Raw genomic sequence first — 23645 nt, 5'->3', positions numbered from 1 at the left:
AGTAACAAATATCACCAGCAGACGTACTTCCAACTGATTACTGAGATACATTAGGTTGTACGATACTTAGAGCTTTGTCTAAAAAGTAGTTAATTATTGGGGTAATGTAGAGAGTCTATTGGAGGTAATGAAAATACTCTTAACTGCACTGCTTCCACTGTATCGTATTATATTCCACTCTTTTGCATTATGTCTCCCATTTCTTGTTAGTTTCGTTTGGTGTGTGGCTTGAGTTTTTGCATAAATTTTAATAAACGTAAAAACAATTTGTGAATCTGTTAGTATATAACTTGTAAATCTAAGAGTATATAACTTGTATATCTAAGAGTATATAAACTTGTAAATCTAAGAGTATATAACTTGTAAATCTAAGAGAATATAATATGTAAATCTAAGAGCATATAACTTATAAATCTAAGAGTATATAACTTATAAATTTAAGAGTATATAACTTGTAAATCTAAGAGTATATAATATGTAAATCTAAGAGTATATGACTTGTAAATCTAAAAGTATATAACTTGTAAATCTAAAAGTATATAACTTGTAAATCTGAAAATATATGGAATGCGTTTCTTGCTTTTTCACAATGGTAACTGTTTTACAACAGTGTACCACTTTTATAGTAAATAATATTTCTGTTTAAAACGAGTACGACAATTTGATCAATGGTGTAATTATTCTCAAATTGTAACGGTAAAGAAGGTTTTAGTATTTAAATTAGCGTTCAACAGTCTGACAAAACGAAACTATTAATTTAACAATGTGAATTGTTTCGGAAATGATGATAAAGCTCTACGCTCCTAATATGTGTGCAAGAAATTTTATAGTTTATGACAAATTTACGTTTGCTAGGTTTGAGAGTTAGGCCTGCTGGCACAACCTCTTGAGTACCATTAGATGTGGTGCAAGTGGATTTTCTTTCTGTCTGAAAAACTGCAATACCAGGAAAAAAAATGAAGTGTAGCCTTCCAGCCCTTCGAAGGCATTTATTATTAATTGAAAGGTTGCGAAAGCATTTTTTGTCCAAAATGGCAGCACACAGAACTTTCACGGCCTAAAGAGGCACGTGAATGCTGTGTTTATTCCAAACATTGTGATTTTATAATAGTCCTTACCTTTGCCAGATTTATAAATTTGCGTTGCTTTACCAGATCCATTTAACATATCTTGTTCCACAGTGGCTCATCGGTAAGCCTCTGGACTTATGGCGCTAAAAATCGGGTTTCAGTAATCCTTGTGGGTACAACACAAATGTGTGTGTGTGTGTTTTCTTATAGCAAAGCCACAAAGGGCTATCTGCTCAGCCCACCGAGGGGAATCGAACCCCTGATTTTAGCGTTGTAAAGCCGGAGACATACCGCTGTACTAGCGGGGGGCCCACAACACAAAAAACCCATTGTTTAGCTCAGTGCTCAGCAAGCAAATAACTTCTTTTTCAACATTACCTCAATATAAATTACGGAGTAAGAACCAGATTAATATAAGATAATTTAGGTTCCTCAAATCATCATATACTTTTACTGTGCCATTTTTAGCGTGTAAACAAAAATGGAGCAGATAAAAAAGACAACAATAGATTCTGAAAGTTCCAGCAACAAACAAGGTTAATAGTCGATTTCAGCTCCCCAGTGGCTCAGCGGTATGTCTGCGTATTTACAACGCTAAAAACCGGGTTTCGATGCCCGTGGTGGGCAGAGCACAGATAACCCATTGTGTAGCTTTATGTTTAATTCAAAATAAAACATAGTCGATTTCACTTTTAATGGACTCCTGGTAACAGTGAGAAATAGGTCTAGTGCATTTGGATGCATTAGTCAGAACTAGCTTTAATGTCAAGAGTCATCAGACAAGCGATGCTTGGTTTTCCATTGAAATGCAATGAGACTTCTCAAGAGCTTTTGTGTATGTTTGCTACAGTTAACAACCTCATTGTATTTCATACAGCTCAATAAAGAATGTTAAACGTGAACCATCAATCAAGCAAGTGATAATTAACCATAGGTTAGCCATGCCTCGATACCATAGTAGCTTCAACATATCCAAGTGGTACGCACGATGGTTTTCTGTTTTGTCCCATACATTCACAAAATACTTTGTCAGTTGTTACTCCTTTTATGACAACGTTGAATTTCTGCCAGTCTACTAACAATGTGGTTTGGGCCTAAAATTAAGACCAGTTGCTTTAATTGTTGAATACCTTTAATACCTTTAATTGAAAGCAGTAATTCTTCCAATTCTTTTTTACTTTATTTCAGTGTATTATGGGAAAGTTAATGAATACTAATCACTTTCTTTCACAGCCCTCCTACATAAGCAGCATAAGGATGAGTTGAGGAAGCCACCGACTGATATATTACCATATCTCAGATTAAAAACTCATAAAGCAAATCAAAGTATGAAAATCGTATTGAGTGGTGAAGGAATTTCAGATATGCCAAAAACACAAATATAAGCAAGATGTTACAAATCACAGTTTTCAAAATCCTATTAAAGCATTACAACAGCTCACTTCTTATAGGTAGTATGGCTTAATGAAATGTTTGTCATTTTTCACAATTTCTATATTAAACTTTACTTTAAGTTTTATTTTTTATCATTTAGGATGGTAACAGAACAATAAACTCAGGTAAATGTAAAAAAAAAAGCCATTAGTAACCAATACATTTATCAAATATTACACTGCACAACATTTGTTTGAAAAGGTTTAGCTGATTGTAACAGGTACCTGGTGGGTATGCACAAATATAGTTTTGGATTTGCTTCATCACTTAGGAACTCTGAGAAATAGACATTAACTGTTTACCGGCAATAACGTATTTAATTGCGTTTATGTTTCTAATATGCTATTAAGTTCAAGATAATTGTGTTGCTCCTGATTTTCGTTTGTATTCAATGTCCGGTGCATCATGTTGCAGTGTCCAACAGTAGTCAACAAGCATTGACGGCTTCCAGTTGCCCTGATATCGTTTTTCCATTGTAGTAATGTCCTGATGAAACTGAAGATTTCGATAAAACGGTACGTGATGGGCAAATTTGGGTGTGGTTTTTGTGATCAGCAGCCAAAAATCTATAAGGAACACCCAACAGAGTTCAAGAAGCAAAAACTTTGTTGTGCAGTGTTGTTACTGTTCTCTCAGGTTTAGTGGAAGTACTTCCAACTAACATACTGGAAAACCAATTTTCTGTCTTAACTGCAGGTTTTGGATTAACAGTGTCCCTAAAACTTTCTGATTTTTTTCTGCTACAGACGAACTTACCAGGAGCACAAGATCCTTAATCTTCTGGCAACTTCCTGAAAAGACACCAGAAAATATTTACATTTGGAGAAATTATAGAGCAACAGAAATTTCTAAGAGCTTTATATTGTGTCTTTGACCTTCTCCTAGAAAATTATAAAATTTACCCTTATAGGAAGACAGTAACAACATATGTTTTAAAGGATAATCACCAATTTTGGGTAGCTTTCACTGATCAATGTTGATAAGATAAACAATTCTCAAGAAACGCGTCAAAGCTAAGCAAGTAAAGTGCCTTATCCTTCAAAGTTGTTAAGGTCTTGCCATTTTGTTGTTTTCCATGAAGATTTTCTTTAAAAATAGTATGTATCTAATGTTACAGAATAAAAAAACATACCACCCCCCATTTGCAGGTTTCGCCTCTATATTGGAAGAATATTTTGTTTTATTTTTTCATGCTTATAACAGGGATAGTAAAGAAAAACATGTTTCACACTTGTACTTCTCAACAGGTTTTATCCAACATTGCCAAATAATCGGATGTATTATACTTGATTATCCCAACTAAAATGTCCACTTTATACTGTTTGCATTTGAACGAAACTCTGGATACAGGTATTTTGTAAGTTACAGATTGTGCTGCACAAACTAGCCAAGTGATTGTTAAGTGCTTCACTATGAACTGTTCTGATTTCAGAACGTAGGCTTATGTCAGTGTTTGTCACTTTATACATGGTGTTCATTAGCAATTAAATTATTTATATTTGATTAGATCTCCAGAGCAAGAAGTTGCTAGTAATGTGCTTATATCTGATTATATCCATAGAATGAAACGTTGCTGGTAATGTGCTTATATTTGATTAGATCCATAGAGCAAGAAGTTGCTAGTAATGTGCTATATTTGATTAGATCCATAGAACGAGAAGTTGCTTGTAATGTGCTTATATTTGATTAGATCAATAAGGCGAGAAGCTGCTCGTTTTGGCTGATTCTTGGTCAACTTGATAATTTTTGTGTCATCTGCCTTTGGGTATTCCAACAAACTTTATATTTTCATCTCGGAAAGAATTTCTGTTTTAAAGGTTAGTTCCAGCTGCTCGTCTTTGATCCTACCACAGCACTTAGTCAAAAAAACTGATTAAACCAAATCTTAAGCTTTTCACTCACTGAGATTACGAGTACCACTATCTTACAACATTTCACTTTCTATTAAGGATCAGCAAGTCCGGCACTAGGTCTACTGTGGGCCTTGTGAAGAGATTTGTAACGTGGTCTAGAAATCTTAGTTAGGTTTTATAAGAAATAGTAAAAGAACAGTATATAGAGAAACAGTTCTGCAGAACTCATGAGCAAAATAAAATTCTGTAATACATCAATACTCACTTTGCACACACACGCCCCCTAGGGTCGGTACTATTAGTTAAGGAGATCTTATTTTTTAATGTTACATTGCACAGTGGTCACAATCTCAGGAAACTGTGAACTATTTTTTTTTCCACCATCAACCTGAAATCAATCATTTAACTTTTACAACAACATATCCCAACCATTGTAGTTCCTTTAGAGAGAGGCTCGGCATGACCAGGTGGTTAAGGCACTTGACTCGTAGTCCGAGGGTCGCGAGTTCGAATCTCTGTCACACCAAAAGTGTTCGCCCTTTCAACTGGGGACGTTATAATGTGACGGTCAATTCCACTATTCGTTGGTAAAAGAGCACCCCAAGAGTTGGCGGTGGGTGGTGATAACTACCTGCCTTTCCTCTAGTTTTACACTGCTAATTAGGGACGGTTAACGCAGATAGCCCTCTTGTAGCTTTGCGCGAAATTCAAACCAAACCAAATCCCTTATAGAGAAAATTACTTGCTGCTAGAGGGAGTAACAGTTTGCCTTACTTTTCTTTCTGGACCAGTAAAAGATTTACTTCCATAGAAACTATTAAGTACAGAAGAGCACTATACTTAGCATTTTATACCTTCATATCTCTCAATCTTTTTAACGATCCTTGACAAAATAGCAACCAAGATTGAGTTGCACTCTTATAATGTTGGCATTTTTGATTTTTTCATCTCGTCATTTCCTTCTTGTCTTCTTTACAATTAGAGATGGTCACCTGCAATTTTCAGCTCGAACCTGCCTAAAGGAATTTACTGAAGAATTCGATTCATCTGGTCTGTAGATACTCGCCCTTTCAGTCCAAACGTTGACAGCGGATGACATCGGCTAGCTGCTTTCCCTCTAGTCTATTACTACTATATCAGAAACGGCTGGCGCAGATAGCCCTAGAGTAGCTACGTGAAAATTCAAATTAAACCAGTTCTCTGATATCTTTTTACAACGAATTATACGCGGGTAAAATAACGCGTTATTGGAAAGTACGGAAGTAACAAAAATCAGCTGAACGAGACAATTCATGTTTACCAAAGAAAAACGTATTTGTTTATAAAAGCCAGGACTTAGTACTTACTTTATATTAAAAATCTAAAAACAAATACACCAACTTTGTTAAGCCTTATCTGTGCTTGAGAAAGTGGTTTACCAAACGCCTTTGTTTTTTGTTAATATTTATTCCACGCATTTGTTTATTGTTAAGCACAAACTTACATAGTGGGATGTCTACCCTAAGTTGATGGCAGGGATTGAACTCCGATCTTTAACGTTATAATCTCTTAAGCTTACAGTTGAATAACCGAGGGGGCTACTTCACGTTTTCTGTCACTGGGAGTTTTGCATTTCTCTTCGTAACATATATTTATATATAACAGTCGCACCAGCACATGTTGTCACATCTAATAAATTATTTTAATACACCGTTTCATTCTTTAATAATTAAGCACCTATCAAGATTTGGTTTCGTTTTGAATTTTGCGCAAAGCTACACGAGGGCTATCTGTGCTAGCCGTTTATAATTTAACACTGTAAGACTAGAAGGAAGGCAGCTAGTCATCACTATCCACCGCCAACTCTTGGGATACTCTTTTACTAACAAATAGTGGAATTGATCGTAACATTATAACGCCCCCACGGCTACAAGGAGCGAACATGTTTGATGCAACGGGGATTCGAACTCGCAATTTTCGGAATACGAGTCGAGTGCCTTAACCACCTGGCCATGCGGGGCCGTTTATTCAAGGACAGGAGGGCTTAGGAGTGTGGCTAAGAGATTAACGTGTCCGTGTTGTGAGTCCGAGAGCTCGTCGTTTGCATCTGATTGCTTCAAAAACACTTTCTGGACTTTGGGCTGCAGTTTCGCAAGAGTAGTCCAAGGATTAGCGGTAGATGCTGTTGCATAGCGGTCTTTTCTTTAGTCTATAAGCTCGTAATTAAAGATGGCTATGCACAGACAACCTTTGTGTAGTTGTACACAAACATTCTCGGAACAAGTGAACAAGTTGAAGAGACAGAAACAGATGTAAGCCACTGTAGCATTAAGATAAAACAGACATTAATATGTGAATAGAGAACCAGTAAGGTAGGCTTTAATAGTTTTTCAAATATGTGGTTAATGTGTATTTGTCGTCGCTTCCCAGTATATTTATTTCCAACTTGCACGTTGCTCTGAGAACGATATGTGAAATACAGCTTGTAAATGTCAAGCTTGTATCGTAAGCTCTATCTGATTTAAAGTTGGTCGCTCAGAAATATTATGAACCAATAACTAAGTCTCAGATGAACTGGATCGAGAGTCATCAGACACTAATAAAGATGAAACCAGCAAATGATTAAAAAAGAACTGTTCTTATTCTGTGTTATTCTATAGTGTTAGGGTTAAAGAACATATGTTTTATGCTACGCAGACGTATAGAACAAAGAGTGTATATGCTATTTTATTGAAGATATTTTAATATTTTGTAATAAGTTTGCTATTGGACATTAAAAACTTAAGTATAAACAGTGTCATGTATTGTACTTGTAGTGAGATACGATCAAACCTGAACGTTACCAACGAACTCTTCAGTTACAAGAACTTATAACTGAAGACAAAGAAGAATAACCAATACTTTGTCAACCACACATTATCTTTCATATGAATCCGACGAGACCTTTCGTACGATACTGATGGTACCGGTATCGGACCTATTTACATTATATTGAGCAGCATAGATGGTAACTATCATATATTTTCAGTTTATGTGACGGAAATATGTCCCAAAGAAGACTTTCATGAATTATTTCAGTGGCATAGAACGCCCAAAGTCTGCAGTATATACATCAAGATATAAGCAGCAAAACTTTGATATTTAACACGCAAATCTGGGTGCCTGTGTAAAGTGCTTCAGAAACGAATTCATGATCAACTAGTGTTATTTTATTGGTTGTTTGTTTTTCGGTGATATGTAGAGATTAACAGTATACAGGAGAACGGACATGAAATTATCAGAATCTTTGTCTATTGAATAATTTTTGTTAAATACTAAGTGTTTTATTCTTGGAAGTTGACCGAGTCGTAAGCAGACGTGACATTTGAATAGAACTATGTTGAACTCGGACTCACGTCCTTAAGGAACCCAAATAGTGCGTGTTAAAACAAACTGGGTATCTGTTTAACATTACAAAATTATGGTATATTATTTCTAGATGTGTCAGTTTAACATTACGAAACTGTGGACATTATTTTTGATATATCAGTTTAACATCACAAAACTATATCGCATAATTTCTAGATCTGACAGCACAACATTACAAACCTGTGGCACTTTATTCCTATTTGTGTGAATTCAACATTACAAAACTACGACACATTATTTCTAGATTAACCTGTCTGTACGCACGAGATTATAATCCTCTATTGATTTTCAAACGTTATCTGTTACTTTGATATTTAGAGCTACAATATAACATAGAATGTTACATTCAAATATGTCCTAAAAGCAACGACTAAACATTCCACTATTCTAAGTTCAATATAAAACAACGACATTTATATCTATAGTTTCTATTAACACTTAAATATTTAGGAATAACTTATCTAAGCTTTATTTACATAAATACTTAAAGCCTAAAGTATCTTAGTTTTGATATATTTTACACACTTTTATAGATTGTATACTTTAATATTTTCTTTATATAATTTTACCGTTTTTTCATTCAAAGTTTTATTTTAAAACTCTATTGCAGTTTCTTTCACTTTAAACTGTTTTAATAGTTTGAATACTTTCAGTCTATTTAACTAAGGCAAAACTACTTATAAATACGCTAGTTTAGTTTAGTTTGTTTTGAATTTCGCGTAAAGCTACTCGAGGGCTATCTGCGCTAGCCGCCCCTAATTTAGCAGTGTAAGACTAGAGAGAAGGCAGCTAGTCGTCATCACCCACCGCCAGCTCTTGGGCTACTCTTTTATCAATGAATAGTGGGATTGACCATCACATTATAACGCCCCCACGGCTGAAAGGGCAAACATGTTTGATGCGATGGGGATTCGAACCCGCCACCCTCAGATTACGAGTCGAACGCTTTAACCCACATGGCCATGCCGGGCCTTTTATTAATTGTAACTTCGTATGACTGTTTAATTCAACTTATTTCTGAATAGTCATTGAATACAAGCAAATGAAGTAATGCGATTCATTATACGAACATTAACTAATTCAATCAAAGTAAAATAATTTTCTAGGTATATGATATTAAACATTTTAAGATGTTTTTGCTCAGTTAAACAACGTTTTTTTTTGTCTAGATTCATTATAATTTGGTCTTTACAGAAATAATAATAGATATAGCCTCCCACTGGCACAGCGGTATGTCTGCGGACTCATACCACTAAATTACAGGTTTCAATATCCGTGGTGGGCAGAGTACAGATAGCCCATTATGTAGCTTTGTACTTTTTTTCTTAACAAACATAATAAATATATCAACCAATATGGTATAGTTTTAGCGAACTGTCAGTGTTTGTGTTTTTTTGAGACCGGATTCTTTACAGTTCATGCCTGTGATTTGTCGACGATAAATTTTAACGATCAAGAAATAGAAACGTAGTCGGTTTGTTTTAAAAAATCTTACATTAGAAATAAATCACATTTATATACAAATGTTTGTTACACTGTTAGTTAACACTGTTGCATTTGGAGCTTTAAATAATTTTATCTTTTTCGGAAAAGTTTACGAAGGATTTTTCTGCTACATTAGAATACAAGTTACAAGATAAATTTATCTTCCTTACTATGTTATTACAATGCAGTTTATAATAATTTCACTTTAATAATCGCTGCTATACACTCTTTGTCACTAAACCCACGATAACGCAGTCTTGATGTAGAACTCAATAATGATTTTCGACATGGATTTATACCCCGACAGAAGTCTAGAACATTTCATGCTATATTAGATATTCTGTTCTCATAACACTCAATTCAACAAACAAAAAACTCATGAAGTTTTAACGACATGATGCAATACTCTTACTGATTAATAACAGTTGATTCTCACAACGTATGATTCGTAAATATACATAAACAAAGTTACTATAAAATATCGCTTTTAAAAATAAATAAATATATCACACGCGCTATATAAACCGTCTTAAATCCTAACGCTCGTATGAACTTAAACTGAAACAAGAGGGTATATCAAACGGTCCCTAGTGTAATATAATATTAGTATTAATAAACGCAAAGCGACGTTATTAACGTTATAATGTAATGTAATATTAGCATTAGCAAATCAAGAGACTTATTAATGATCTAAAGTGTTTGTTTGTTTGTTTTTATGAATTTCGCACAAAGCTACACCAAGGCTGTCTGCGCTAGCCGTCCCTAATTTAGTAGTGTAAGACTAGAGGGAAGGCAGCTAGTCGTCACCACCCATCGTCAACTCTTGGGCTACTCTTTTACCAACGAATAGTGGGATTGATCGTGAACATTAAAATGCCCCCACGGGTGAAAGGGCTAGCAGGTTTGGTGTGATGGGCATTCGAATAAAAATTTAATAGAACATATGATAGTCTAGATGTCCAATGATTACGTGAATAAATTAACATCCTCAGAAATCAGAATTAATGATAGAAACTGAACAACAGAAAATGATCTTTACTGTCTAGATCATAACAATAAAAATCATGTATCCTGGGGGATTAGCTGGAATGTCAGGACCATTTTTTTAGCTTTATTATCAAAATGTCTAAATGCCTCCAATTTGCACTACAATTTTTGAAAAGAAAAGTATTCATAGTAATCCATGTTGATATTTCTTTTGTGACGTCAGAAGTGAATTACCATTAACATGATCCGTTAGCTGTACATTTTCTACTATGTTCTAAATCAAAATAAAATAACTAATGTTAGAAGAACTTTATGATATGATCAAACTCACGCTCAAAGGAACGTCAATGTGTGAAAACGTAAGTAAGCAGATAGGTCATTGTGTGTGAACGCATCATAGAGAAACAGATCATAGGTAGGCGACCATGTCTTTAAGATTCTAAACAGCAATTTTAACTTCTTTAACACTGTACCTCAAACTTTGATATTGCATTCTTTATCAGACAAATCTTTAGGACAGATGTTTACTTTTTTTTTTTAGAATGGAATAGAGGGGCTTGTTGGCTCTTCTTAGTTGTCAAAAAGCTACGTTCTGGAGACATCTTGGTGAAAACATCCATTCTAAAACACAATGAACTCCTCTTGCATTCGAAGACCATTGGGGATATACTCATTGAGGTTACTCCACATGCTACTTTGAATTCGTCATTGTTGAAAGGAATTTAACCCTCAAACAGCGGGAATGTTCTGGGTATCAATTGTGTATGGCTGCTGTTTAAGAAGATTTTTCCAGCCAAAGTATTTCTGCAGTGTGTCATATCTTTACTCAAAAGGATGGCATAATGCTACCTACAAATGTACTAATTTTGACATTTAGATCACTTCATCCACCTTCCACCATCAAGGCAGGTTATCTAAATTGTAAGGTATGTCCATATATTCCAATGTCAGTGGTTTGGTCACTTGAAGACATCATGCCATGGTTCCTTGATATGTGCTCATTGGGGTGGGAAGGACCATGATGTCTAGGAATGCGAAATTGACTCTTATTGTTTTAATTGTAATGACTCTCACCCTTCTTACTTTCATTTGTGCCCTAGGTGGGTGGAGAAAAGAGAGATACAGTGTTTGAAAACGGTTCACAGGATTTCTTACCCCAAGGCTCGAAAGTGTTTGTACACCACTCCATCTCGGACGCATATACTGCTGAACTCCATTCTACTGCTACGGTGGGAGTGCAGACAGACCTCTCCGTGCCTCTGACAGAGTCGTTTTCAAACCACGTATAGAGTCATTTCCCCTCCGTGGTTAAGAGACTTAACTAGTCAACATCAATACCTATCTATATTCCCACCATTCCTTCCAATGGCTTCCCTGATTCAGTTCCTTTGGCTCCAGCTTCTGGTGTTTCCTTGGATCCATCTTCTTTGGCCCAGAGATGTCAAATGATTATTTATACTCGACCTCAGTCGCTGGACTCTACATCTACTAACAGAGACCTGCTTATTTGATCCAGAGCAGACTCTATGGAGGTCGAAAGACCTCCTTCTAATAAAGAAAAGTAACGTGGTCATAAACTGAAAGTTCTCCACCTAAATAAAAATTAGCACATTGATACAGTGGAACTGTCGAGATTTCTGGTCGAATATACGTGACATTAAGGATTTGATTGATTCTTATTATCCTATGTGTTTTTCCTTACAGGAAATGTTTCTGAAACCTGCCGATGTAGTCACATTTCAGCAGTTTTCTTTGCACAGAAATGACAGGTTATGTGATGAACGAGTGCTTAGAGGGGTGGATAGCCATCCATTTTTCCTTGAGACGTACAATCACTACTTGTCCTCTCTACATGTCTCCTGAAGAGATCTATGATCAGCCATACTTGATGCTCTCATTGAGCAAATATCATCTTCCTTTTTAATCTTGAGGAATTTTAATAGACATAATCCCCTCTAGGGTAGTGCTGATACTGATGGAAGGGGTCATTCTATAGAGAGTATGCTCTCAGATCACAACCTTTTTCTCTCCAATACTGACTCTTACACTTATTTTCATGCACCTACTCAGTCTTTTACTGCTGGTGGTCTCTTTATCTGCTCCCCTTCACTTTTCTCTCATTTCTCTTGGAGGGTTGACAGTTACTCACAGGGCAGTGATCATTTTCCTATCATTTTGAGGGAAACTGTTTGTGATCGATGGTACCTGACCTTCGTGCCTTGATGGAAGCTGGACCAGGTCAACTGGCCCTCTTTCACTGCTCCCTCGGAACTTGTTTCTGCCTTCGTCTGTATGTCACTGATAGACGACTGCGTGGCGACAGCGACTAACTGTATTATCCAGGCAGCAATTCAACATATTCCTAAAACTTCTATACGTTTGACATGGTATCCTCGTACGCGGTGAAATCCTGCCTGCCACATGGCATATAAGGCTCAAAAACAGGCCTGTGATACCTTTCGTAGGTATCCCTTACTTTTAAACTGCACCGATTATCAGCAGACCCATGCACGTGCTCGGCAGATAAGACGTCAAAGCCAGAAAGAATCTTCGATTACGTTCACAACTAGCATCTCCTCTACTACCAGTTTCAAAGTTATATGGACAAGTTTAAAAAATGTTAGTGGATAGTATGCTTCTGCCCCCTTTCAATCTTGTTCTACGATGGCCAGGAAGTTGCTACTGCCCAGAGTCATTAATACTCTCGGTGAAAGCTTTTCTCGTGCACTTAGCACTTCTACTTCATCTCCCACCTTTTTAGCCAACAAGACACAGGCAGACAAATTACCTCTTTCCTTTCAGGCTGATCGTCTCTATGATTATAACAGCCCCTTTATGCTGGTAGAGCTCAAGCTTGCTCTTCATTGATCTGGCAGTACATCAGCCAGACCTGATCATATTCACTACAAGATGTTTCACCATCTTTCTCCTGCCTGTTTATTGTTTTTAACCAGATCTGGCTGGAGAATGCTTTTCCTCATGTTTAGCTCTGAGCTATTGTGGTCCCTTTTTCTAAGCCTGAGAATGATCCCAAGATTCTTTCAAACTACTGTCCAATTGCATCACGAGCTGTTTCTGTACGATCTTAGAGAGGACGGTTAATGCTCATCTTGTTTGATTTCTCGAATCAAACAATCTCCTCTCGCCCACCTAATGTGGGTTCTGACGATAGCGTTTCACCGTGGACCACCTTATTAAAGCTTTTCTCAAGTGACACCATTTGTTTCTGTATTTTTTCACCTTAATTAATGGTGAAAATTAATTAACTCATATTTTTTAATGGAGTAGCAATTCTAAATACGTGTAGTTTCGACACTTCCCGTTCTTTCTCACAGGAACTTGGACTCCCTCAGAGTTGTTTCTTGAGTGTCACACTTTTCATTATAAAGATTGATGTAATCACTGGACAGCAGCCTCCTACAGTTCCAAATGGACTTTATGTTCGCCGACTTCAACATTTCGTGTTAGTTGTCGAGCATAAGGCTTCTTGAGTAGCAGCTACAGACTACCCTCAAGTCATCTACTGAAGTGAATCACAGCTATGGTTTTATATTTTCTCTCTCTGAAACCATTTGTATGCACTTTCGCCATCAATTAGGTATCACCCTAATCCCGAGCTCCATCTCAGTGAAGTTGTGCTTCCTGTTTTCCCTGAAGAAAAGTTCTTGGGGCTTATATTTTTCCCTAAGCTGACTTTCATTCCACACATCAAGCAGTTTTGCATCAAGCGTACAGAAGGCATTGAAAATTCTCCGTGTCCTGTGTTTCACCTTCTGGAGAGTGGATCAATGTTCTATGCTAAAGATCTCTCATGCCCTTATTCGATCGAAACTGGACTACGCGTCTCTGATCTATGGCTCTGCCAGAACCTCAGCCATCAGTGTTTTCCGCTCTGCATGGGGGCTTTCTGCATTTCTCTGGTCCAGAGTCTGTACACTGAGTGTCATGAACCTCCTATACCCCTCTGCAACTGTATTTATTGCATATTTCAAATCTTCAATCCTTACCATAGCATCTCAACTGAGGTTATGTTTCCTTCCTCAGTGGGAAATGCTTTAACAAAATAGATGGTCTGACATTGTCCTTTTGGCCTTTGTATCCAGGCACAGCTGGTTGAATTGTATCTGTCCTTGGATGACGTTGCTATTTCTGCTGGTCAACCCATTTCACCATGGATTGTTACCACTCCCACCTGTTATCTTTCCGTGAATCATCTGAGGAAGGCAGATACTCTCGATTGGAAGTACCATCTTCTATTTGCTTAACATATTTCAAACCATTCTTCCATTCCTATTTATATTGATGGTTCAAAATCAAGTGACTCTTTGATCTCTGCCATGGTAGTTGTGGTTCGGTGGTTAAGAAATATAACCAGGGAAGGTCGAAACATTGTTCTCTCTTTATCAATAAAAGTGTTAATACTCATACCAGCCGTTCTGAGATACATTTTTATTTCAAGTGAGTTTCTTGTCATCAAGAACTGTCCACCTAAGTTGTGTTTTTAAATACTTAAGGACCATTGACCTTTTTAATTCTATTCGAGATTTTAATTGGAAAACTAGCCTTTGTTTCGTTTTAACTTAATTTCATTTTACATATTTTAATAATTTAACTTTTATTTTCATTTTTTTACCGGTTTGGCGCAGATAGCCTAGTTGCTTCGCGCCAATAAACGCCAAACAACGAACCAACACATCAAACAGTGATAATTACCGTGTATTCTACCTAACTTTTAATCTTTATGCGCATGAGACTTCAAGTTCTAAAGAAACAGACCACCTGATCTCAATCAGTTATATATAAGAACCATAAGTTTCTCATATTATAGTTTTCATAATTCGTGGATATCAAACCAGTAACAGGAATTATTTGCTAATCATATTTAAATCTTTATGGACACCAAAAGCTGGTTGATATTATCATAATTATTATATTTCATACATCATTGAATAATAAAATAATTATATTAATTATGTTATGTATTATAATTTAATTCCAACAAGTCTTTGATTACGTTACGTACGTTAGGTATTACTATTTTAAACAACTGGAAATTTTAATTTTAATTTAGAAGTTTATTAAATGCAAATATGGCCCGGCATGACCAGGTTGGTTAAGGCGTTCGACTCGTAATTTTAGGGTCGCAGGTTCGAATCCTCGTCGCACCAAACATGCTCACCTTTTCAGCTATGGGGGCGTTACAGTGTGGCGGTCAATCCCACTATTCGTTGGTAAAAAGAGTACCCCAAAAGTTGGCGGTGGGTGGTGATGACTAGCTGCCTTCCCTCTAGTCTTAAACTGCTAAATTAGGGACGGCTAGCACAGATAGCCCTCGTGTAGCTTTGCGCGAAATTCAAAAACAAAAAGCTAAATTAAGGACGGCTAGCACAGATAGCCCTCGTGTAGCTTTGCGCGAAATTCAAAAACAAAAAGCTAAATTAAGGACGGCTAGCACAGATAGCCCTCGTGTAGCTTTGCGCGAAATTCAAAACCAAAAAGCTAAATTAAGGACGAGCGAAATAGCCCTCAAAAAATTCAAAAAACAAAACAAAGAGATCAATGTGAATCATATACATGTTGCTTCTAGTTAAACTAGGTTTCTGAGTGTCAGTTTTCCGGGTAACATAAATAAAGGAGAATACAAGACTATAAACTGTAATGTAGTAAATTAATATATTCAAGCTGTTGTGAACGATTATAGAATAAAACTATTATTTATAGATACATATATTTATATATCAAATAACATCACGATTTCTATTTTAAGGCTTCGTAACATACATAAAGTTTCAGGGTAAAACTGAGGCATGTTATACTGTCTAAAACCAGTTCATCAGATAATTTTTTAACAACGCGGATTAAGTGTGCTCATGTAGCAGATCTTTACAAACATTCCATGTGACCATTGTGGTATCGGTGTGGCGCTTTCAAGGTCAGTTTAATTACATATATGCAGTAAAAAATGTGTATATGGTTTATTTAATCTAAAGAAACTTATTGCGAAATGTAAATTCCGAAAATGTTATTCACACACAAAATGTGTTTACTGCTCTGCAGGTATGATAACATACTAGTTTGTTTTTTGTTTCTGAATTTCGCGCAAAGCAACACCAGGGCTATCTGCGCTAGCCGTCCATAATTTAGCATTGTAAAACTAGAGGGAAGGCAGCTAGTCATCACCACCCACCACCAACTCCTGGGCTACACTTTTACCAACGAATAGTGTGACTGACTGTCACATTATAACGCCCCCATGGCTGAAAGGGCGAGCATGTTTCATGTGACGGGGATTCGAACTCGCGCCCTTCGGATTACGAGTGACTTCCTTAACAACCTGGCCATGCAGGGCCCCAACAAAATTGAAATCTAAATACACAGCCTATACAAGTTTGTTGTTGTTGTTGTTTTGAATTAAGCACAAAGCTACACAATGGGCCATCTGTGCTCTGCCAACCACGGGTATCGAAACCCTGTTTTTAGCGTTGTAAGTTAGCAGACATACCGCTGAGCCACTGGGAGCTACAAGTACGTTTTGCTCTTTACGGTAGATATTAAGTTTTATTTTTTACAAAAATAAAAAATAAGAAGGATTTGTATGTAATTAAGCCTAAAGGTACACAATGTGTTATCAGTGCTCTGCCTACCACGGGTATCGAAACCAGGTTTCTGGCACTGCAATTTCTCAGATATACCACTATGCTACGGGAGGCAACCAGAAGGAAATAACCTATCCATCTTGGTATGAAATAGGCTTTATAGATTTAGCTAGTCCCTAAAAGCATATCGCAAAGATAACGAAAAAAACACAACACAAAAAATGTTAAATACTATACTAACACGTTCTTAATTACTTTAAGTCGTGTTCATAAATGTCTTTTCATTGTCAGTCGAATCTCAAAACAACGACAATAAACAAATGAAAAGTTAAGTTCGAAGAAACAAATCAAATACTGCTTAAGTTTTTCAGACATTTATTCTAGTTGTAAACCAGTAGGAAGCCTTATAAAGAAACCATGTTATGTATATTATTTCTCAGTTCTCTGAAAACATGATCAGTTTTAATAGGTAGTGTGTCTCACGTTTTTAATAGTCTTTACAGCCACATATTTACGATTTGGTTGACCTTGGTTGGAGTTCGTGACTCGTTGGAGCCACTATTCTCTGCTATCGTCTTACCCACGAACTGGAGTCGTCTTTGAGGTAATAGACCTAACTCTTTTTTTTTTCTTTCTTTTTTTTTACAGTAACGCCACATCGGGAGGAGCTATCTCGAGTCACACCACATCCCCCTGAGGTCAGCAACTAACAGATGTGAGAAAGAAAAGGTATATTTACAGTATCCCATGAGGCAACTACGCACGTAACTCAAGTGTCACAGTACATGTGTTTGAGCATATACGCGCGTTACTACTGTCAAATACGTGTACACTTGGCTGCAAGATTTTTTACCCACGTTCGAAAACTCAAATCATTAAACGAACGCAGTCAACGACCTCTCTTTATCTCGGAAGTCAGCAATGAGCAGCTCACAGAATACGAGGGGCCAATAGTGGAGTAGGACATCCTGAGGAACAACTTTTCTGAACAAACAAAGGCCCAGCTTTTTAGTTTTGATATTTAATTTCACGTTATTTATGAAACAATGCTAATGTTGCCATCTCCGGTTAGATAATTCTCAACTTTCTTCATTTTGAGATAAATAAATAAAGAACAGGTTAAAAACTCACGTACCAGCTTCAGTGTTTGTAAGGATTAAGAAGTATGGAGTATGACACCACTTCATCATGTTGCAGAAGCATAATCATAAACAATTTTATTTTACTCGACATTATTATTATTTTTCACTGAGAAATACACAAACAGCTTACAAAGTAGCAACCTGCATAAAATTTCTAATCAGTAATAACTTTTATCCAGCCTTTTTGTGAAAAACAAATAGCTGTCCGCAAATTTGACCAACGAAAGTTTAATTTGTTTTGAACTTCGTGCAAAGTTACTTGAGGACTCTCTGCGCTAGCAGTCCATGAGTTTTCAGTGATAGACTAGACAGAAGGTAGTTAGTCAACACCAATCACTGTCAACTCTTGAGCTACTCTATTACAAAAGAAAAATGGGACTGACTGTCACTTTATAACGTTTTTACGACTGATAGGGCGAGCATTTTCGGTGATAGGGAGTCGAACTTGCAGAGTACGAATTGAGCGCTCTAACCACCAGGCTCCAATAAGAGGAGGGACATATGATTTGGCCACATGCTTGTATTAATAACAGTACAAACATGGATAAAAACACTTGAAGGTGACACATGGAGAGACAAACAAAAAGTAGGAAACAAATACTTGAGGATAAACGTATAACATATTTACTGTTGTACATTTATTTTAGTGCCTACGTTTGTTTCAGTGTAGTTTTCTTTTGTATGTAACGCGTATTGTTGACTTATATTGCGCAAGTCCCGCCTGCTCTCGAAATTTGTAGAAGATTCTTGACAGTAGGAATCAACAATACTTGTTTTACGAAAACGCTGGCGTGCTCTATCATTATTGAAACTTCTAGAGATCCGACGCTACGAAAGAAAAAGAATATTATTGGACAGCTACAGTCAGCGTGATATATTAATTGGAAAACTACAGAACTGGACAAGGAACATTCACATATTTCGAACGTTACAAACCGTTCAACTTTAGTAAATTAACTTCGGACATTAATAGTTCTACGAAGACATTAATTATCTTCATAGGTAAATGTCAGCATATAATCGGCGTAAAGCCAACCGATCCAGCTAGCTTAAGCGAGATGTGAAAATATCAGATATGAAATAATTTGCTCGTGGTGATCGTCTTTAAAATATTCAATTCTAGACCGGAAAAAAACTCATGTAAATAAACCAAAATTTGTAATAACTATTTGTAATAACCGTTGTGTTAAAAAATTTGTATCAATCTTGTTTGTAAATATAATAAATTTAATACATATTAACATTTAATTAACTTCTATATTAAAGTTAAAATTTCTTGTTGTTTAAAATAGTATTACGTAACGTACGTAACGTAATAAATCAGAGACTCTTCCGAAATAATATATAATACGTAACGTAATACACTGGGGGCTTGACCAGGATGAGTTGTAATACGTAACAAGCATCACATACATCAAAAAGAACTCATAGTCATTTTTTTGTAGCTGTGACCATGTAGATGAGAAATACGGTCCGACATAGCCAGATGGTTAGGGCACTCGACTCGCAATCTTAGAGTCATGGGTTCGAATCCCGTTACTGTAGACATGCTCGCCCTTTTAGCAGTGGGGGCGTTATAATGTGATGGTCAATCCCACTATTCGTAGGTAAAAGAGTAGCCAACGAATTGGCGGTGGGTAGTGATGACTAGCTGCCTTCCCTCTAGTCTTACACTGCTAAATTAGAGACGCCCAGCGCAAATAATCCTCGTGTAGCTTTGCTCGAAATTAAAAACACAAACAAACATGAGAACTACAACTGAGTGTGTGTAGAGTAAAGGATAAATTAAAAACACAAACAAACATGAGAAATACAACTGAGTGTGTGTAGAGTAAAGGATAAATTAAAAACACAAACAAACATGAGAACTACAACTGAGTGTGTGTAGAGTAAAGGATAAATTAAAAACACAAACAAACATGAGAACTACAACTGAGTGTGTGTAGAGTAAAGGATAAATTAAAAACACAAACAAACATGTAAACTGGTGTGTAGATAAATTAAAAACACAAACAAACATGAGAACTACAACTGAGTGTGTGTAGAGTAAAGGATAAATTAAAAACACAAACAAACATGAGAACTACAACTGAGTGTGTGTAGAGTAAAGGATAAATTAAAAACACAAACAAACATGAGAACTACAACTGAGTGTGTGTAGAGTAAAGGATAAATTAAAAACACAAACAAACATGAGAACTACAACTGAGTGTGTGTAGAGTAAAGGATAAATTAAAAACACAAACAAACATGAGAACTACAACTGAGTGTGTGTAGAGTAAAGGATAAATTAAAAACACAAACAAACATGAGAAATACAACTGAGTGTGTGTAGAGTAAAGGATAAATTAAAAACACAAACAAACATGAGAAATACAACTGAGTGTGTGTAGAGTAAAGGATAAATTAAAAACACAAACAAACATGAGAACTACAACTGAGTGTGTGTAGAGTAAAGGATAAATTAAAAACACAAACAAACATGAGAACTACAACTGAGTGTGTGTAGAGTAAAGGATAAATTAAAAACACAAACAAACATGAGAACTACAACTGAGTGTGTGTAGAGTAAAGGATAAATTAAAAACACAAACAAACATGAGAAATACAACTGAGTGTGTGTAGAGTAAAGGATAAATTAAAAACACAAACAAACATGAGAACTACAACTGAGTGTGTGTAGAGTAAAGGATAAATTAAAAACACAAACAAACATGAGAACTACAACTGAGTGTGTGTAGAGTAAAGGATAAATTAAAAACACAAACAAACATGAGAACTACAACTGAGTGTGTGTAGAGTAAAGGATAAATTAAAAACACAAACAAACATGAGAACTACAACTGAGTGTGTGTGTAGAGTAAAGGATAAATTAAAAAAAACACAAACAAACATGAGAACTACAACTGAGTGTGTGTAGAGTAAAGGATAAATTAAAAACACAAACAAACATGAGAACTACAACTGAGTGTGTGTAGAGTAAAGGATAAATTAAAAACACAAACAAACATGAGAACTACAACTGAGTGTGTGTAGAGTAAAGGATAAATTAAAAACACAAACAAACATGAGAACTACAACTGAGTGTGTGTAGAGTAAAGGATAAATTAAAAACACAAACAAACATGAGAACTACAACTGAGTGTGTGTAGAGTAAAGGATAAATTTGTCAGAAGAAAATTATGATCAAGTAGACGACACATGAATAAATGTATGAGAATAGAAGACGAAACAAAAAACCAGGAGCAATTATGAACAGGCCCGGCATGGCCACGCGTGTTAAGGATTTCGACTCGTAATCCGAGGGTCGCGGGTTCGAATCCCGGTCGCACCAAACATGCTCGCCCTTTCAGCCGTGGGGGCGTACAATGTGACGGTCAATCCCACTATTCGTTGGTAACAGAGTACCCCAAGAGTCGGCGGTAGGTGGTGATGACTAGTTGCCTTCCCTCTAGTCTTACACTGCTAAATTAGGGACGGCAAGCGCAGATAGCTCTTGTGTAGCTTTGCGCGAAATTCAAAACAAACAAACAAAGCAATTATGAATCTGTTTGTTGAGTTTCGTACAAACCTACTTGAGGGCTCGCTGCGGTTGCAGTCCGTAAGTGATATACCAGAAGGAATGCGGATGGTCAACAACACCCACCGCCATCTCTTAGACTACTCTTTTACTAACGATTAGTGAGATTGACCGTAACATCAGAACGCCCTCACGGCTGAAAAAGCGAGCATGCTTGTACAATAGATTGAAACCGGCGACCAGTACGTTGTGAGTAGAGCGCTTTTATCACCTGACCCAGCAGTCACGAGGATGAGGGGAGTGGTGATAAGAAGAAGAGACACGTGATTGGAAATAGCTTTATTTTAGTGGTTTGAAACACCACTGTAGCAGATGCACGAGAAATAAAACTGAATTTGACTAAAGACATGCATAACGGGTGAGACTATGGTCTAGTAACAGACTTGTAATATTGGAAAGCACTATTTCGGTAGTATGAATCATATGGCATAAAAAATCGTAACAATAAATATAAGCAGGGGAAAATGTTATTAATGAAAGTCGATACTAAGAACCATATAAAGAAGGCTTAGAACAATATGAGTTGTTGACCGCATCAAGAGATTAGAGAATAAAGTTAATCGTGAAATTAATTGACAGTAAAAATAAGAAAAAATGGAGGTCATGTGTAAGTAGCCATGACTAAAAATCGATATATAGGTACGAGCGATTGAAGAATCTGAGAGATGTTGGTGTTTCATGAGATATGGGGTAGAATTACACTCGTGACAAAGAGATATAAATAAAACCGGGTCTAAGACGTAAGTGGAAAACCTAAAGTTAGTTTTGAATGTTAGTAAAACGATATAGATAGATGACTGAAGAAGACTGTGGTTGAGTGTGTGACCTGATGTGCAAAAACGAACTGGTAAAAAACACATTTGAGTAAAACTCGCGAATACTAGTAGGAAATAAATTATTAAGGATAACTTGGAGTTAAAGTAAGAGGTGGAATCGTCAAGGAATGCTAATGAAGTAGCTCAGTGAGAACAACATGCAGACGAATGAGAAAAATCGTTGAGATCGAGTGAAAGGAAACAAGACAACAACACGGAAAAAAATTACTTACAGAAGAGTGTTATTTCGAGTAAAAGTAGTACAAAGTTTGTTTGTTGTTAATTTCGCGCAAAGCTACACGAGGGCTATCTGTGCTAGCCGTCCCTAATTTAGCAGTGTAAGACTAGAGGGAAGGCAGTTAGTCATCACCACCCACCGCCAACTCTTGGGCTACTCTTTTACCAACGAATAAAGGGATTGGCCGTTACATTATAACGCCCTCACGGCTAAAAGGATAAGAATGTTTGGTTCGACGAGGAGTCGAACGCCTTAACCCACCTAGGCACGCCTGGCAGGTAATACAACTAAGTCAAAATTAAGTAAGCCTAATATGGTTAGAAAATGACATAGAAAAAATTGTGCACAACTGATACAATTCCTTATTAAAGTTAACTAAACGTGAGACACATGACTGCAAATGAGAGATACACAGATTGTGCGTAATTTGAAATGATAAAATTTACACCTAAAGTACACGTAATGTTACTCACCACTGTAGAGAGTGAAAATATAAAAATGAAAACATAATAAATTTGTGACTAAAGAAAAGGACTTATGTATCTCAGTAAGTCGCTTGGGAGACTAAATATGACACTTGAAATGATGAATGAAGCTGGATGATTACAAAATAAATCAAGGATTAACACGGGTGGATATAAAACGGATGATGGATTAACACGGGTGGATATAAAATACACATGAAAGATGAACACGGGTGATTATAAAATAAACTATGAACGTGGGTGGATATAAAATAAGTGGAGAATGAACATGAGTTATTATCGAAGAAATAACAGATGAACGTGGGGATTATGTAATAAATAAAGGGTGAACATGGATAATTACAAAATAAATGAAGGATTAACTTGGGTGGTTATAGAATAAATAGAGCATGAACATAGGTAGTTATAGAATAAATAGAGCATGAACATGGGTGATTATAAAATAAATGAATGATGGACATCGGTGGTTATAGAATAAATGAAGGATGAACATGGGAGGTTATAGAATAAATAGAGCATGAACATAGGTAGTTATAGAATAAATAGAGCATGAACATATGTGGTTATAAAATA

At 36.3% G+C, this 23645-nt stretch overlaps 1 protein-coding gene across 4 annotated transcripts in view; it reads left to right on the top strand.

The window, feature by feature from the left end:
• Window positions 1-17938, top strand: part of LOC143254404 (uncharacterized) — a 101044-nt gene extending 83106 nt beyond the window's left edge. For 2 of the 4 annotated variants that reach the window (XM_076509514.1, XM_076509517.1), the window contains one exon: window positions 17461-17938. In XM_076509514.1, the coding sequence (XP_076365629.1) occupies window positions 17461-17463 (3 nt within the window). In that variant the 3' untranslated portion in view covers window positions 17464-17938. Of the gene's footprint in view, window positions 1-2303; window positions 3646-17460 lie in introns of those variants that run through there. The other 2 variants (XM_076509512.1, XM_076509515.1) reach the window with 1 other exon arrangement.
• The last annotated feature ends 5707 nt before the right edge of the window (window positions 17939-23645 follow it).

Source organism: Tachypleus tridentatus, chromosome 6, assembly GCF_004210375.1.
Source record: "Tachypleus tridentatus isolate NWPU-2018 chromosome 6, ASM421037v1, whole genome shotgun sequence".
NCBI lineage: Eukaryota > Metazoa > Arthropoda > Merostomata > Xiphosura > Limulidae > Tachypleus > Tachypleus tridentatus.
This window is presented reverse-complemented; position numbering and strand designations above follow the sequence as displayed.